The 15878-nt window shown below is 42.8% G+C and overlaps 5 protein-coding genes across 5 annotated transcripts; 1 reads left to right on the forward strand and 4 right to left on the reverse strand.

The window, feature by feature from the left end:
• Positions 1-1674: 1674 nt before the first annotated feature.
• LOC138210492 (zinc-binding protein A33-like) lies at positions 1675-3100 on the reverse strand. The gene has a single exon (XM_069169671.1). It carries the CDS (start codon positions 3098-3100, stop codon positions 1700-1702), a length of 1401 nt encoding a protein of 466 aa, XP_069025772.1. The 3' UTR covers positions 1675-1699.
• A 1639-nt stretch (positions 3101-4739) lies between these two features.
• On the reverse strand, positions 4740-6411 carry LOC138210488 (zinc-binding protein A33-like). The gene is made up of 2 exons (XM_069169667.1): positions 6350-6411; positions 4740-6253 (listed from the first exon to the last, which is right to left on the reverse strand). The coding sequence occupies exon 2, from the start codon at positions 6238-6240 to the stop codon at positions 4828-4830; it is 1413 nt and encodes a 470-aa protein (XP_069025768.1). The 5' UTR covers positions 6241-6253; positions 6350-6411; the 3' UTR covers positions 4740-4827.
• Positions 6412-7763: 1352 nt separating this feature from the next.
• On the reverse strand, positions 7764-9614 carry LOC138210481 (zinc-binding protein A33-like). Its single transcript, XM_069169660.1, has 2 exons — positions 9512-9614; positions 7764-9416 (listed from the first exon to the last, which is right to left on the reverse strand). Exon 2 carries the CDS (start codon positions 9401-9403, stop codon positions 7985-7987), a length of 1419 nt encoding a protein of 472 aa, XP_069025761.1. The 5' UTR covers positions 9404-9416; positions 9512-9614; the 3' UTR covers positions 7764-7984.
• Positions 9615-10925: 1311 nt separating this feature from the next.
• LOC138210480 (zinc-binding protein A33-like) lies at positions 10926-12889 on the reverse strand. Its single transcript, XM_069169659.1, has 2 exons — positions 12675-12889; positions 10926-12579 (listed from the first exon to the last, which is right to left on the reverse strand). The coding sequence occupies exon 2, from the start codon at positions 12564-12566 to the stop codon at positions 11148-11150; it is 1419 nt and encodes a 472-aa protein (XP_069025760.1). The 5' UTR covers positions 12567-12579; positions 12675-12889; the 3' UTR covers positions 10926-11147.
• Positions 12890-13721: 832 nt separating this feature from the next.
• On the forward strand, positions 13722-15279 carry LOC138210502 (E3 ubiquitin-protein ligase TRIM39-like). Its single transcript, XM_069169680.1, has one exon. It carries the CDS (start codon positions 13817-13819, stop codon positions 15266-15268), a length of 1452 nt encoding a protein of 483 aa, XP_069025781.1. The 5' UTR covers positions 13722-13816; the 3' UTR covers positions 15269-15279.
• Positions 15280-15878: the final 599 nt, after the last annotated feature.

Raw genomic sequence — 15878 nt, forward strand, 5'->3', positions numbered from 1 at the left:
GTCATACACTTTCATCTTTATAGAGTTATTTACATCTGATCTGTGGTTCTTTAAAAACTAACTTTACTGGTTCTCGTCAGCGGCAGGTTGAAGCTCGTCTTGCCTGTTTGGAAGTCGTTCGGTTTCCAGGTGAAAATGATCGTCTCCGTATTGTGGACTCCTCTCAGCACAACAATTTCTGTTTTGTGGGTTGTGTCATGAAACACATGAAGCTTTGTGATACACTGGAGGAGGTAAATTAAGATGTCGGTCACATTTTCTATGCAAATCCATTTCAGCACGCAAATACCCACGCAGGTGCAGGGAGAAACTCCACACTGAAGTCCAAAAACACGACCATGCTGCCTCAAATTAAAAAAAAGACAAATTAATAAAGCCGTGAGCCAATGGACAAACTGACAAATCAGGTCAGCTGGTTCCCCTGGCGCCCGGACCCACTCGAGTTTACCTCTAAACCCAAAGAATAACTTACTCCACTGTGTAACAAACAAAAGGGAGAAAGGCTACTCACCACCAGACCACACGAAGGAAGAAAATCAAGTAGAAAAACAGCCCAACGTCCAGGGCAATAATCAAAAATAACTAATTAGATCACAAACATTTCATCCCGGACAAGCCCCCAAATATTACAACTCGGGCTCAGCGCTGGCTCTACATTTATAAAGACGAGGAACAGAACAACATGGTGCTGATAGAGCAGGAGAGAGTTGGAGGAGGTGCCACTGATTCGGCAGAAGCGGTTGATTGCTTATCTTCCTGAAAAACAACAGGACTAAAACCTAAACTTAAACCTTTTCCCAAAAACTAAAAAAGAAAGTGAGACATAACCAAGATAAATTTTTTTTTAAAAAGAACAGTAAATCCAGGACCAAACCATCCTGGGTCAATGTCTATAAGACTGACCCTTTATTTTATAATGGCTGTAAAATAAATAAAAAACATGAACACAAAGTTATTTCATCTAATTTGTGGTTCTTTAAAAAAACTTATTTTACTGGTTGCTGTCGGCGGCAGGTTGAAGTTCGTCCTTCCTGGTTGGAAGTTGTTGGTTCGGTTTCTAGGTGAAAATGATTAAGTTATTATGACTGATTAATGGGGCTGCAGGATAAATCAAAGATGTTGTGAATTGATAAAAAATATTCTGCTTTATAAATTTGGTCTGACTGGACATTAACCATCATTACAGCAGTCATCTGTGCTACGAAGAAAGATTCATGTCACCTGCCTTTTTTAGGCCACAGAAGTTTTTTCTCGAAGTTTGTTGTTGTTGTTTTTCATTGATATTTGATGATTATTATTGAAATCGATTACTGGGTCAAGTCTTTATTTGAATCTTTTGAAGGACAAATAAACCACAACTTTAATGGATTGTAACCAAAAGAGTGAGAAAGTTTAACAACAGTGACACCTGCTGAGCAAAGTAGAGGAAAAACTTTTAATGTCCCCGAAGAGGCAATTTTTCAACACATACATGCAATACATACAAGACAAGGTACTTTATCCATGTCTCCACCCCGTCACCATCTGAAGAGATGCATTGACATCTAAACTTATAATTTATTTTTTTTAAAAACAAGAAAACAATAGCATATTGAACAGAGAACAAATCATTTGGTCAAACTTGGCAAAAGCATTCACTTGATGCCAAGCGTGAAGTGATTCGATTTCGGCAGTCAAAGGTCAAAGTTCAAGGCCACTGTCACCACACATTATCATTAAACGGCACTGGTAATATCTTCAAGGAACGAAGTTCGTTCGAGGTCAAAATCAACGGAAACAGCTTCTCAGTGAAAGTCTGGTTGAAGGTGTGTATGAGTGCGTCAGTATCAGGATCAGAGAATGACAGCATCCCTTCGTCCAAGTTCAGATGAACTCTGATCTTCTGCATCTTCTTCTTTGGACAGAAAGGGTAAGTTTTGAGAGGGCTAACTGTGACATAATTACTCTTACTGAGGGCCACTGCCCAAAATCCAGGCTGTGCAAACCTGCATCCCTTCCTGCCATACGTTTCTGCAACCACTCCAACATGCCAGGATGTACTGTCTCCTACTTCAACGTCCCAGCTGTGAGTCCCTGAATTAAAGCCCTCTGAACCCAGGACGCTGCCGTAATGATCAAACCTCTCTGGGTTGTCAGGAAGGTTCTGTCTCCTTCCACATCTCACGCTGGTCAGATCTTCAGACAGGATGAGTCCTTGGTAAGCCGTGTTTGGATCCAGAACCACAGGAGTGTAGGAGACCATTGTCTTCATCTTTTTCCAGATGTTGTAGGTCAGGTTGCCCAGATGTTTGGCCACGTCTATCAGAGCTCCTGAGGTCAGCTGTGGATCGTCCAGCAGGGGGCGCCGCTGGACTCTTTCCACTGCAGACTTGTAGTTCTGCAGGATTGAGATGTCTTCGGCTCTCAGCTGCTCCTCTGTGACTCTAATTGTGTCTGAAAGAGATGATATCTCTCTGCTCAGAGCCTCAATCTTCTCCTTCATCGTCTGACTCTTCTGCTCCTCTTCCTCCCTCAGAGCAGAGATCCTGGCCTCCTCTTCCTCTTGGAGAAACCGGTGAAGCTTCTCAAACTGCTCTTTAATCTGCCTCTCTGTGTTTTTTGCCTGGACTTTAATGTGTCCTGCTGTTTGGTTGCAGTTTCCTTTAACTTCCTGAAAGATCTTCAGTTTGTCCTGTAAAGGTTTCAGGGATTCTTGGAGCTTCTCTCTGTGATCTACTGCAATTTCAGCAATGGGTCGTAACCTGTGGTTGGAGTGTGTTTCGGAGTCTCGACAGACGACACACACTGGCTGCTGATGATCCAGACAGAAGAGTTTGAGTCTCTCAGAGTGCAGACTGCAGAGAGGCTCAGACTCTGTAGAGGCTTTCTGCTCTCTCTCCAGTAAAAAGGCCTCACACAGCTTCTTTAACACGAGGTTGCCAGGTGGGTTTATCTTATCAGATGGACACTTACAAACTGGACACTCCCGTACCAGTTTCCTTCTCCACCATCCCTTCACACAGTCTTTACAAAAGCTGTGGCTGCATGTCAGAACAACAGGGTCTTTAAATATGTTATGACAAACAAGGCAGGACAGGTCCTCCTCAAAACCCGAGGCCATCTTGTCTCTAATGCTGTAAACACATGAGGCGCAGTTAAAACAGGCCATCACACACTTCCATCTTTATAAAGTTATTTACATCTGATCTGTGGTTCTTTAAAAACGTACTTTACTGGTTGTCGTCAGCAGCAGGTTGAAGCTCGTCTTGCCTGTTTGGAAGTCGTTCGGTTTCCAGGTGAAAATGATGGTCTCCGTATTGTGGTCTCCTCTCAGCACAACAATTTCTGTTTTCTGGGTTGTCATGAAACACATGAAGCTTTGTGATACACTGGAGGAGGTGCATTCAGATGTCAGTCACATTTTCTATGCAAATCCATTTCAGCACGCAAATACCCACGCAGGTGCAGGGAGAAACTCCACACTGAAGTCCAAAAACACGACCATGCTGCCTCAAATTAAAAGAAGACAAATTAATAAAGCCGTGAGCCGATGGACAAACTGACAAATCAGGTTCCCCTGGCGCCCGGACCCACTCGGGTTTACCTCTAAACCCAAAGAATAACTTCCTCCACTGTGTAACAAACAAAAGGGAGAAAGGCTACTCACCACCAGACCACACGAAGGAAGAAAATCAAGTAGAAAAACAGCCAACATCCAGGGCAATAATCAAAAATAACTAATTAGATCACAAACATTTCATCCTGGACAAGCCCCCAAATATTACAACTCGGGCTCAGCGCTGGCTCTACATTTATAAAGACGAGGAACAGAACAAGGTGCTGATAGAGCAGGAGAGAGTTGGCGGAGGTGCCACTGATTCGGCAGAAGCGGTTGATCGCTTATCTTCCTGAAAAACGACAGGACTAAAACCTAAACCTAAACCTTTTCCCAAAAACTAAAAGAGAAAGTGAGACATAACCAAGATAAAAAAAAAATAAAAAATAAAAAAAGAACAGTAAATCCAGGACCACACCATCCTGGGTCAATATCTATAACACTGACCCTTTATTTTATAAAGGTTGTAAAAAAAAAAAATAAAAACCATGAACACAGAGTTATTTCATCTGATTTGTGGTTCTTTAAAAAACCGTATTTTACTGGTTGTCATCAGAGGCAGGTTGAAGTTCGTCCTCCCTGTTTGGAAGTCGTTGGTTCGGTTTCTAGGTGAAAATGATTAAGTTATTATTACTGATTAATGGAGCCACAGGATAAATCTAAGATGTTGTGAATTGATAAAAAAATATTCTGCTTTATAAATTTGGTCTGACTGGACATTAACCATCATTACAGCAGTCATCTGTGCTACAAAGATTCATGTCACCTGCCTTTTTTAGGCCACAGAAGTTTTTACTCGAAGTTTGTTGTTGTTGTTTTTCATTGATATTTGATGATTATTATTGAAATCGATTACTGGGTCAAGTCTTTATTTGAATCTTTTGAAGGACAAATAAACCACAACTTTAATGGATTGTAACCAAAAGAGTGAGACAGTTTAACAACAGTGACACCTGCTGAGAAAAGTAGAGGAAAAACTTTTAATGTCCCCGAAGAGGCAATTTTTCAACACATACATGCAATACATACAAGACACGGTACTTTATCCATGTCTCCACCCCGTCACCATCTAAAAAGATGCATTGACATCTAAACTTATAATTTTTTTTTTTAAAAAACAAGAAAACAATAGCATATTGAACAGAGAACAAATCGTTTGGTCAAACTTGGCAAAAGCATTCACTTGATTTCAAGCGTGAAGTGATTCGATTTCGGCAGTCAAAGGTCAAGGTTCAAGGCCACTGTCGCCACACATTATCATTAAACGGCACTGGTAATATCTTCAAACAACGAACTTCGTTCGAGGTCAAAATTAACGGAAACAGCTTCTCAGTGAAAGTCTGGTTGAAGGTGTGTATGTGTGCGTCAGTATCAGGATCAGAGAATGACAACATCCCTTCGTCCAAGTTCAGATGAACTCTGATCTTCTGCATCTTCTTCTTTGGACAGAAAGGGTAAGTTTTGAGAGGGCTAACTATGACATAATTACTCTTACTGAGCGCCACTGCCCAAAATCCAGGCCGTGCAAACCTGCATCCCTTCCTGCCATACGTTTCTGCAACCACTCCAACATGCCAGGATGTACTGTCTCCTACTTCAACGTCCCAGCTGTGAGTCCCTGAATTAAAGCCCTCTGAACCCAGGACGCTGCCGTAATGATCAAACCTCTCTGGGTTGTCAGGAAGGTTCTGTCTCCTTCCACATCTCACGCTGGTCAGATCTTCAGACAGGATGAGTCCTTGGTAAGCCGTGTTTGGATCCAGAACCACAGGAGTGTAGGAGACCATTGTCTTCATCTTTTTCCAGATGTTGTAGGTCAGGTTGCCCAGATGTTTGGCCACGTCTATCAGAGCTCCTGAGGTCAGCTGTGGATCGTCCAGCAGGGGGCGCCGCTGGACTCTTTCCACTGCAGACTTGTAGTTCTGCAGGATTGAGATGTCTTCGGCTCTCAGCTGCTCCTCTGTGACTCTAATTGTGTCTGAAAGAGATGATATCTCTCTGCTCAGAGCCTCAATCTTCTCCTTCATCGTCTGACTCTTCTGCTCCTCTTCCTCCCTCAGAGCAGAGATCCTGGCCTCCTCTTCCTCTTGGAGAAACCGGTGAAGCTTCTCAAACTGCTCTTTAATCTGCCTCTCTGTGTTTTTTGCCTGGACTTTAATGTGTCCTGCTGTTTGGTTGCAGTTTCCTTTAACTTCCTGAAAGATCTTCAGTTTGTCCTGTAAAGGTTTCAGGGATTCTTGGAGCTTCTCTCTGTGATCTACTGCAATTTCAGCAATGGGTTGTAACCTGTGGTTGGAGTGTGTTTCGGAGTCTCGACAGATGACACACACTGGCTGCTGATGATCCAGACAGAAGAGTTTGAGTTTCTCAGAGTGCAGACTGCAGAGAGGCTCAGACTCTGTAGAAGTTTTCTGCTCTCTCTCCAGTAAAAAGGCCTCACACAGCTTCTTTAACACCAGGTTACAAGGTGGGTTTATCTTATCAGATGGACACTTACAAACTGGACACTCACGTACCAGTTTCCTTCTCCACCATCCCTTCACACAGTCTTTACAAAAGCTGTGGCTGCATGTCAGAACAACAGGGTCTTTAAATATGTTGCGACAAACAGGGCAGGACAGGTCCTCCTCAAAACCCGAGGCCATCTTGTCTCTAACGCTGTAAACACACGAGGCGCAGTTAAAACAGACCATCATACACTTCCATCTTTATAAAGTTATTTACATCTGATCTGTGGTTCTTTTAAAAACGTACTTTACTGGTTGTCGTCAGCAGCAGGTTGAAGCTCGTCTTGCCTGTTTGGAAGTCGTTCGGTTTCCAGGTGAAAATGATGGTCTCCGTATTGTGGTCTCCTCTCAGCACAACAATTTCTGTTTTCTGGGTTGTCATGAAACACATGAAGCTTTGTGATACACTGGAGGAGGTGCATTCAGATGTCAGTCACATTTTCTATGCAAATCCATTTCAGCACGCAAATACCCACGCAGGTGCAGGGAGAAACTCCACACTGAAGTCCAAAGACACAACCATGCTGCCTCAAATTAAAAGAAGACAAATTAATAAAGCCGTGAGCCGATGGACAAACTGACAAATCAGGTCAGCTGGTTCCCCTGGCGCCCTGACCCACTCGGGTTTACCTCTAAACCCAAAGAATAACTTCCTCCACTGTGTAACAAACAAAAGGGAGAAAGGCTACTCACCACCAGACCACACGAAGGAAGAAAATCAAGTAGAAAAACAGCCCAACATCCAGGGCAATAATCAAAAATAACTAATTAGATCACAAACATTTCATCCAGGACAAGCCCCCAAATATTACAACTCGGGCTCAGCGCCGGCTCTACATTTATAAGGACCAGCAACAGAACAACATGGTGCTGATAGAGCAGGAGAGAGTTGGAGGATGTGCCACTGATTCGGCAGGAGCGGTTGATTGCTTATCTTCCTGAAAAACAACAGGACTAAAACCTAAACCTAAACCTTTTCCCAAAAACTAAAAGAGAAAGTGAGACTTAACCAAGATAAAAAAATAAATTAAAAAAAAAGATCAGTAAATCCAGGACCAAACCATCCTGAGTCAATATCTATAAGACTGACCCTTTATTTTATAAAGGCTGTAAAAAATTTGTTTTTTTAAAAAACATGAACACAGAGTTATTTCATCTGATTTGTGGTTCTTTAAAAAACCGTATTTTACTGGTTGTCATCAGCGGCAGGTTGAAGTTCGTCCTCCCTGTTTGGAAGTCGTTGGTTTGGTTTCTAGGTGAAAATGATTAAGTTATTATTACTGATTAATGGGGCCGCAGGATAAATCTAAGATGTCGTGAATTGATAAAAAAATATTCTGCTTTATAAATTTGGTCTGACTGGACATTAACCATCATTACAAAGAAAGCTACAAAGCTTTGCTGCAAAGAAAGATTCATGTCACCTGCCTCTTTTAGGCAGGTTCTTCTTTTTCTAGAAGTTTGTTGTTGTTGTTTTTCATTGATATTTGATGATTATTATTGAACTCGATTACTGAGTCAAGTCTTTATTTGAATCTTTTTAAGGACAAATAAACCACAACTTTAATTGATTGTAACCAAAAGAGTGAGACAGTTTAACAACAGTGACACCTGCTGACCAAAGTAGAAGAAAAACTTTTAATGTGCCCGAAGAGGCAATTTTTCAACACATACATGCAATACATACAAGACAAGGTACTTTATCCATGTCTCCACCCCGTCACCATCTAAAGAGACGCATTAACATATAAACTTATAATTTATTAAAAAAAAAACAAGAAAACAATAGCTTATTGAACAGAGAACAAATCGTTTGGTCAAACTTGGCAAAAGCATTCACTTGATTCCAAGCGTGAAGTGATTCGATTTCGGCAGTCAAAGTTCAAAGTTCAAGGCCACTGTCACCACACATTATCATTAAAGGCACTGGTAATATCTTCAAGGAACGAAGTTCGTTCGAGGTCATAATTAACGGAAACAGCTTCTCAGTGAAAGTCTGGTTGAAGGTGTGTATGTGTGCGTCAGTATCAGGATCAAAGAACGACAGCTTTCCTTCGTCCAAGTTCAGATGAACTCTGATCCTCTGCAACTTCTTCTTTGGACAGAAAGGGTAAGTATTGAGAGGGCTGATTATGACATAATTAGTCTTACTGAGCGTAACTGACCAAAATCCAGGCCGTGCAAACCTGCATCCCTTCCTGCCATACGTTTCTGCAACCACTCCAACATGCCAGGATGTACTGTCTCCTACTTCAACGTCCCAGCTGTGAGTCCCTGAATTAAAGCCCTGTGAACCCAGAACGCTGCCGTAATAATCAAACCTCTCTGGGTTGTCAGGAAGGTTCTGTCTCCTTCTACATCTCACGCTGGTCAGATCTTCAGACAGGATGAGTCCCTGGTGAGCCGTGTTTGGATCCAGAACCACAGGAGTGTAGGAGACCATCTTCTTCATCTTGTCCCAGATGTTGTAGGTCAGGTTGCCCAGATGTTTGGCCACGTCTATCAGAGCTCCTGAGGTCAGCTGTGGATCGTCCAACAGGGGGCGCTGCTGGACTCTTTCCACGGCAGCCTTGTAGCTCTGCAGGATTGAGATGTCTTTGGCTCTCAGCTCCTCCTCTGTGACTCTGATTGTGTCTGAAAGAGATGATATCTCTCTGCTCAGAGCCTCAATCTTCTCCTTCATCGTCTGACTCTTCTTTTCCTCTTCCTCCCTCAGAGCAGAGATCCTGGCCTCCTCTTCCTCTTGGAGAAACCGGTGAAGCTTCTTAAACTGCTCTTTAATCTGCCTCTCTGTGTTTTTTGCCTGGACTTTAATGTGTCCTGCTGTTTGGTTGCAGTTTCCTTTAACTTTCTGAAAGATCTTCAGTTTGTCTTGTAAAGGTTTCAGGGATTCTTGGAGCTTCTCTCTGTGATCTACTGCAATTTCAGCAATGGGTCGTAACCTGTGGTTGGAGTGTGTTTCGGAGTCTCGACAGATGACACACACTGGCTGCTGATGATCCAGACAGAAGAGTTTGAGTCTCTCAGAGTGCAGACTGCAGAGAGGCTCAGACTCTGTAGAAGCTTTCTGCTCTCTCTCCAGTAAAAAGGCCTCACACAGCTTCTTTAACACGAGGTTGCCAGGTGGGTTTATCTTCTCAGATGGAGTCTTACAAACTGGACACTCACGTACCAGTTTCCCTCTCCACCATCCCTTCACACAGTCTTTACAAAAGCTGTGGCTGCATGTCAGAACAACAGGGTCTTTAAATATGTTATGACAAACAAGGCAGGACAGGTCCTCCTCAAAACCCGAGGCCATCTTGTCTCTAATGCTGTAAACACATGAGTAGCAGTTAAAACAGGCCATCATACACTTCCATCTTTATAAAGTTATTTACATCTGATCTGTGGTTCTTTAAAAACTTACTTTACTGGTTGTCGTCAGCAGCAGGTTGAAGCTCGTCTTGCCTGTTTGGAAGTCGTTCGGTTTTCAGGTGAAAATGATGGTCTCCGTATTGTGGTCTCCTCTCAGCACAACAATTTCTGTTTTCTGGGTTGTCATGAAACACATGAAGCTTTGTGATACACTGGAGGAGGTGCATTCAGATGTCAGTCACATTTTCTATGCAAATCCATTTCAGCACGCAAATACCCACGCAGGTGCAGGGAGAAACTCCACACTGAAGTCCAAAGACACAACCATGCTGCCTCAAATTAAAAGAAGACAAATTAATAAAGCCGTGAGCCGATGGACAAACTGACAAATCAGGTCAGCTGGTTCCCCTGGCGCCCTGACCCACTCGGGTTTACCTCTAAACCCAAAGAATAACTTCCTCCACTGTGTAACAAACAAAAGGGAGAAAGGCTACTCACCACCAGACCACACGAAGGAAGAAAATCAAGTAGAAAAACAGCCCAACATCCAGGGCAATAATCAAAAATAACTAATTAGATCACAAACATTTCATCCAGGACAAGCCCCCAAATATTACAACTCGGGCTCAGCGCCGGCTCTACATTTATAAGGACCAGCAACAGAACAACATGGTGCTGATAGAGCAGGAGAGAGTTGGAGGATGTGCCACTGATTCGGCAGGAGCGGTTGATTGCTTATCTTCCTGAAAAACAACAGGACTAAAACCTAAACCTAAACCTTTTCCCAAAAACTAAAAGAGAAAGTGAGACTTAACCAAGATAAAAAAATAAATTAAAAAAAAAGATCAGTAAATCCAGGACCAAACCATCCTGAGTCAATATCTATAAGACTGACCCTTTATTTTATAAAGGCTGTAAAAAATTTGTTTTTTTAAAAAACATGAACACAGAGTTATTTCATCTGATTTGTGGTTCTTTAAAAAACCGTATTTTACTGGTTGTCATCAGCGGCAGGTTGAAGTTCGTCCTCCCTGTTTGGAAGTCGTTGGTTTGGTTTCTAGGTGAAAATGATTAAGTTATTATTACTGATTAATGGGGCCGCAGGATAAATCTAAGATGTCGTGAATTGATAAAAAAATATTCTGCTTTATAAATTTGGTCTGACTGGACATTAACCATCATTACAAAGAAAGCTACAAAGCTTTGCTGCAAAGAAAGATTCATGTCACCTGCCTCTTTTAGGCAGGTTCTTCTTTTTCTAGAAGTTTGTTGTTGTTGTTTTTCATTGATATTTGATGATTATTATTGAACTCGATTACTGAGTCAAGTCTTTATTTGAATCTTTTTAAGGACAAATAAACCACAACTTTAATTGATTGTAACCAAAAGAGTGAGACAGTTTAACAACAGTGACACCTGCTGACCAAAGTAGAAGAAAAACTTTTAATGTGCCCGAAGAGGCAATTTTTCAACACATACATGCAATACATACAAGACAAGGTACTTTATCCATGTCTCCACCCCGTCACCATCTAAAGAGACGCATTAACATATAAACTTATAATTTATTAAAAAAAAAAACAAGAAAACAATAGCTTATTGAACAGAGAACAAATCGTTTGGTCAAACTTGGCAAAAGCATTCACTTGATTCCAAGCGTGAAGTGATTCGATTTCGGCAGTCAAAGTTCAAAGTTCAAGGCCACTGTCACCACACATTATCATTAAAGGCACTGGTAATATCTTCAAGGAACGAAGTTCGTTCGAGGTCATAATTAACGGAAACAGCTTCTCAGTGAAAGTCTGGTTGAAGGTGTGTATGTGTGCGTCAGTATCAGGATCAAAGAACGACAGCTTTCCTTCGTCCAAGTTCAGATGAACTCTGATCCTCTGCAACTTCTTCTTTGGACAGAAAGGGTAAGTATTGAGAGGGCTGATTATGACATAATTAGTCTTACTGAGCGTAACTGACCAAAATCCAGGCCGTGCAAACCTGCATCCCTTCCTGCCATACGTTTCTGCAACCACTCCAACATGCCAGGATGTACTGTCTCCTACTTCAACGTCCCAGCTGTGAGTCCCTGAATTAAAGCCCTGTGAACCCAGAACGCTGCCGTAATAATCAAACCTCTCTGGGTTGTCAGGAAGGTTCTGTCTCCTTCTACATCTCACGCTGGTCAGATCTTCAGACAGGATGAGTCCCTGGTGAGCCGTGTTTGGATCCAGAACCACAGGAGTGTAGGAGACCATCTTCTTCATCTTGTCCCAGATGTTGTAGGTCAGGTTGCCCAGATGTTTGGCCACGTCTATCAGAGCTCCTGAGGTCAGCTGTGGATCGTCCAACAGGGGGCGCTGCTGGACTCTTTCCACGGCAGCCTTGTAGCTCTGCAGGATTGAGATGTCTTTGGCTCTCAGCTCCTCCTCTGTGACTCTGATTGTGTCTGAAAGAGATGATATCTCTCTGCTCAGAGCCTCAATCTTCTCCTTCATCGTCTGACTCTTCTTTTCCTCTTCCTCCCTCAGAGCAGAGATCCTGGCCTCCTCTTCCTCTTGGAGAAACCGGTGAAGCTTCTTAAACTGCTCTTTAATCTGCCTCTCTGTGTTTTTTGCCTGGACTTTAATGTGTCCTGCTGTTTGGTTGCAGTTTCCTTTAACTTTCTGAAAGATCTTCAGTTTGTCTTGTAAAGGTTTCAGGGATTCTTGGAGCTTCTCTCTGTGATCTACTGCAATTTCAGCAATGGGTCGTAACCTGTGGTTGGAGTGTGTTTCGGAGTCTCGACAGATGACACACACTGGCTGCTGATGATCCAGACAGAAGAGTTTGAGTCTCTCAGAGTGCAGACTGCAGAGAGGCTCAGACTCTGTAGAAGCTTTCTGCTCTCTCTCCAGTAAAAAGGCCTCACACAGCTTCTTTAACACGAGGTTGCCAGGTGGGTTTATCTTCTCAGATGGAGTCTTACAAACTGGACACTCACGTACCAGTTTCCCTCTCCACCATCCCTTCACACAGTCTTTACAAAAGCTGTGGCTGCATGTCAGAACAACAGGGTCTTTAAATATGTTATGACAAACAAGGCAGGACAGGTCCTCCTCAAAACCCGAGGCCATCTTGTCTCTAATGCTGTAAACACATGAGTAGCAGTTAAAACAGGCCATCATACACTTCCATCTTTATAAAGTTATTTACATCTGATCTGTGGTTCTTTAAAAACTTACTTTACTGGTTGTCGTCAGCAGCAGGTTGAAGCTCGTCTTGCCTGTTTGGAAGTCGTTCGGTTTTCAGGTGAAAATGATGGTCTCCGTATTGTGGTCTCCTCTCAGCACAACAATTTCTGTTTTCTGGGTTGTCATGAAACACATGAAGCTTTGTGATACACTACAGGAAGTGCATTCAGATGTCGGTCATTTTTTCTATGCAAATCCATTTCAGCATGCAAATACCCACGCAGGTGCAGGGAGAAACTCCACACTGAAGTCCAAAAACACGACCATGCTGCCTCAAATTAAAAGAAGACAAATTAATAAAGCCGTGAGCCGATGGACAAACTGACAAATCAGGTCAGCTGGTTCCCCTGGCGCCCGGACCCACTTAGGTTTACCTCTAAATCCAAAGAATAACTTCCTCCACTGTGTATCAAACAAAAGGAAGAAAATCAAGTAGAAAAACAGCCCAACATCCAGGGCAATAATCAAAAATAACTAATTAGATCACAAACATTTCATCCCGGACAAGCCCCCAAATATTGCAACTCGGGCTCTACATTTATAAAGACGAGGAACAGAACAACATGGTGCTGATAGAGCAGGACAGAGTTGGAGGAGGAGCCACTGATTCGGCAGAAGCGGTTGATTGCTTATCTTCCTGAAAAACAACAGGACTAAAACCTAAACCCAAACCTTTTCCCAAAAACTAAGAGAAAGTGAGACTTAACCAAGACAAAAAAAGAACAGTAAATCCAGGACCAAACCATCCTGGGTCAATATGTATAAGACTGACCCTTGATTTTATAATGGCCGTAAAAAATAAAACAAATATGAACACACCTCAGGTTTATTACAGTGTATTGTCAGTGGAAGAGACAAACTGACTGAACCACATGACTCACTGTACACACCCAGAAAAAAGCACGGGACAGAGAGCTCACATGAGAACCACTTTCAGACCAAACTTCACCTGAACAACAGCACATGGCCTCACTCCAAGAACAATGGGCTTCCTGGACATTTTTTAATATTGCGACTTCAAACACTGAGAAAGTGTCCAGGAACTACACGCCTTACAGGGTTCAGTACTTTTGATCGAACTTGACTGTCTTCCACTTTGAGTATCCTGCTGTTAACATCTCTGAGGAAAGAAAATGGAATTCAAATCAGTGGAGGATCTCTTCTGCCCCGTCTGCCACGATGTTTTTGAAAATCCTGTCCTCCTACCATGCAGCCACAGCTTCTGCAAAGACTGTATAAAGTCCTGGTGGTTAACGAAGCGACTGCATGAATGTCCAGTTTGTAAGAGTGTGGCCAGAACAAGATTCCGACCTCGCAACTTGGCATTAAGGAACCTGTGCGAGTCCTTTTTACTGGCTCAGAGAGCTCATGCAGGATTTGAGTCTTTCTGCAATCTGCACTTTGAGAAGCTCAAACTGTTCTGTCTGGATGATGAGCAGCCGGCGTGCGTCGTCTGTCGAGATTCACAAACACACGCCAACCACAGGTTCAGACCTGTCGATGAATTTGCAAAGGAACGCAAAGAGGAGATCCGGTTAATGACGGTGCCCTTACGGTCGAGACTCGAGAAGTTAAAAAAACTTAAAGGGAACTGTGACGAAACAGCGCGACACATTGAAGTCCAGGCGAGGAACACAGAGAGGCAGATAAAAGAGAAGTTTAAGGAACTCTCCCAGATTCTGCAAGTGGAAGAGAAGACCAGGATCGCTGCTCTGAGGAAGGAAGAAAAGCTGAAAAGTAAGAGGATGAGGGAAAAGACTGACGCTCTGAGCAGAGAGATATCATCTCTTTCAGACACAATCAGAGTCACAGAGGAGGAGCTGAGAGCCAAAGACTTATCATTCCTGCAGAACTACAAGGCTGCAGTGGAAAGAGTCCAGTGGCGCCCCCTGCTGGATTACATAGAGATCGTTCCAGGAGCTCTGATAGATGTGGCCAAACATCTGGCCAACCTGACCTATCCTGCCTGTAACAAGATAAAAGAGATGATCTCCTACACTCCTGTGGTTCTGGATCCAAACACGGCTCACCCACATCTCATCCTGTCCGAAGATCTGACCAGCGTGAGATTTGGAAGGAGACAAAAGCTTCCTAAGAACCCGGAGAGGATCGACTACTACCGCTGCGTCCTGGGCTCAGAGGGCTTTGACTCAGGGACTCACAGCTGGGACGTTGAGGTTAAAGACACCGTTGAGTGGCTGGTAGGTGTGGCAGCAGAGTCCGCCCACAGGAGGAGAGACCTAAGGTCTGGATTATGGCTGATAAGGTTTTCATATGACAAATACTCAGCACTCTACCCACCGAACAATGAGTTCATTCTTCAAATCAAAAAGAGGGTTGAGAGGATCAGAATTCATCTGGACTGCAACAGAAAAAAACTGTCGTTCTCTGATGCTGATAGTAACAGAAATATTCACACCTTCAGATACCCTTCCACCAACAAACTGTTTCCGTACTTCAGCAATGGAAGAAGGTCCCCGATAAAGATACTACCACCAACTGTCTCAACTCAAACCCCATCAAAACTTATAAGGGCTGTTATTGGCATAGTCGTGGTGTTCATTTTGATTGTGATGATAATGTAGTCATCCATCTCCCAAAGACAAACCAAGACTTTTCGTGAGTATTTCCAACGGTTCTTGTTTTGCTGAAGTGATGCGAAAGTATAAGCAGGGTGTGTTTTAAACCGTAGACTGTTTATGAAAGTCGACGAAGCTTCAGGATCTAAAAAATGGTTCCGATGCAGAAGTGTCTTCAGCTGCAATACCAGCGAGTGTCACTAGAGGTCAGCTCCAAAAAGCCTCCGGCTCCATAGACTCCCATTCAACTTCTCTCATCAAATCCAAAGTGAATAAAATGTGTCCATCAGTTATCTCGGTGTTGTTAGCTAAAGTCACTCCTTCTTATTAGTTTTCTGGAGGTCCATCTGAAAATAATCCCTCATTCATTAGAAAAGAAGATTCAAGAAGACCTGTTTTTGGGGGCGTGTCTGTTTGATTGACCGGCCTGTGGTGCAGTCAGGCTACGGCTGTCGGTGGGCGGGACTTATTTTTTCTTTAAATTTTTTCTTCAATAAATGCAAAAACAATTATTTAGTCCATTTTTAACTATTTTTTTGGACTGAGGAAGCAAAGTCTATTACTGGCTAATTGTTTGTTTGCAATCTAAAAAAATAAGTACATTAAAACTTGTTTT

This window comes from Embiotoca jacksoni, unplaced genomic scaffold (assembly GCF_022577435.1).
Source record: "Embiotoca jacksoni isolate LCO1_2020_lvr unplaced genomic scaffold, fEmbJac1.0.p SCAF_46, whole genome shotgun sequence".
Lineage (NCBI taxonomy): Eukaryota > Metazoa > Chordata > Actinopteri > Embiotocidae > Embiotoca > Embiotoca jacksoni.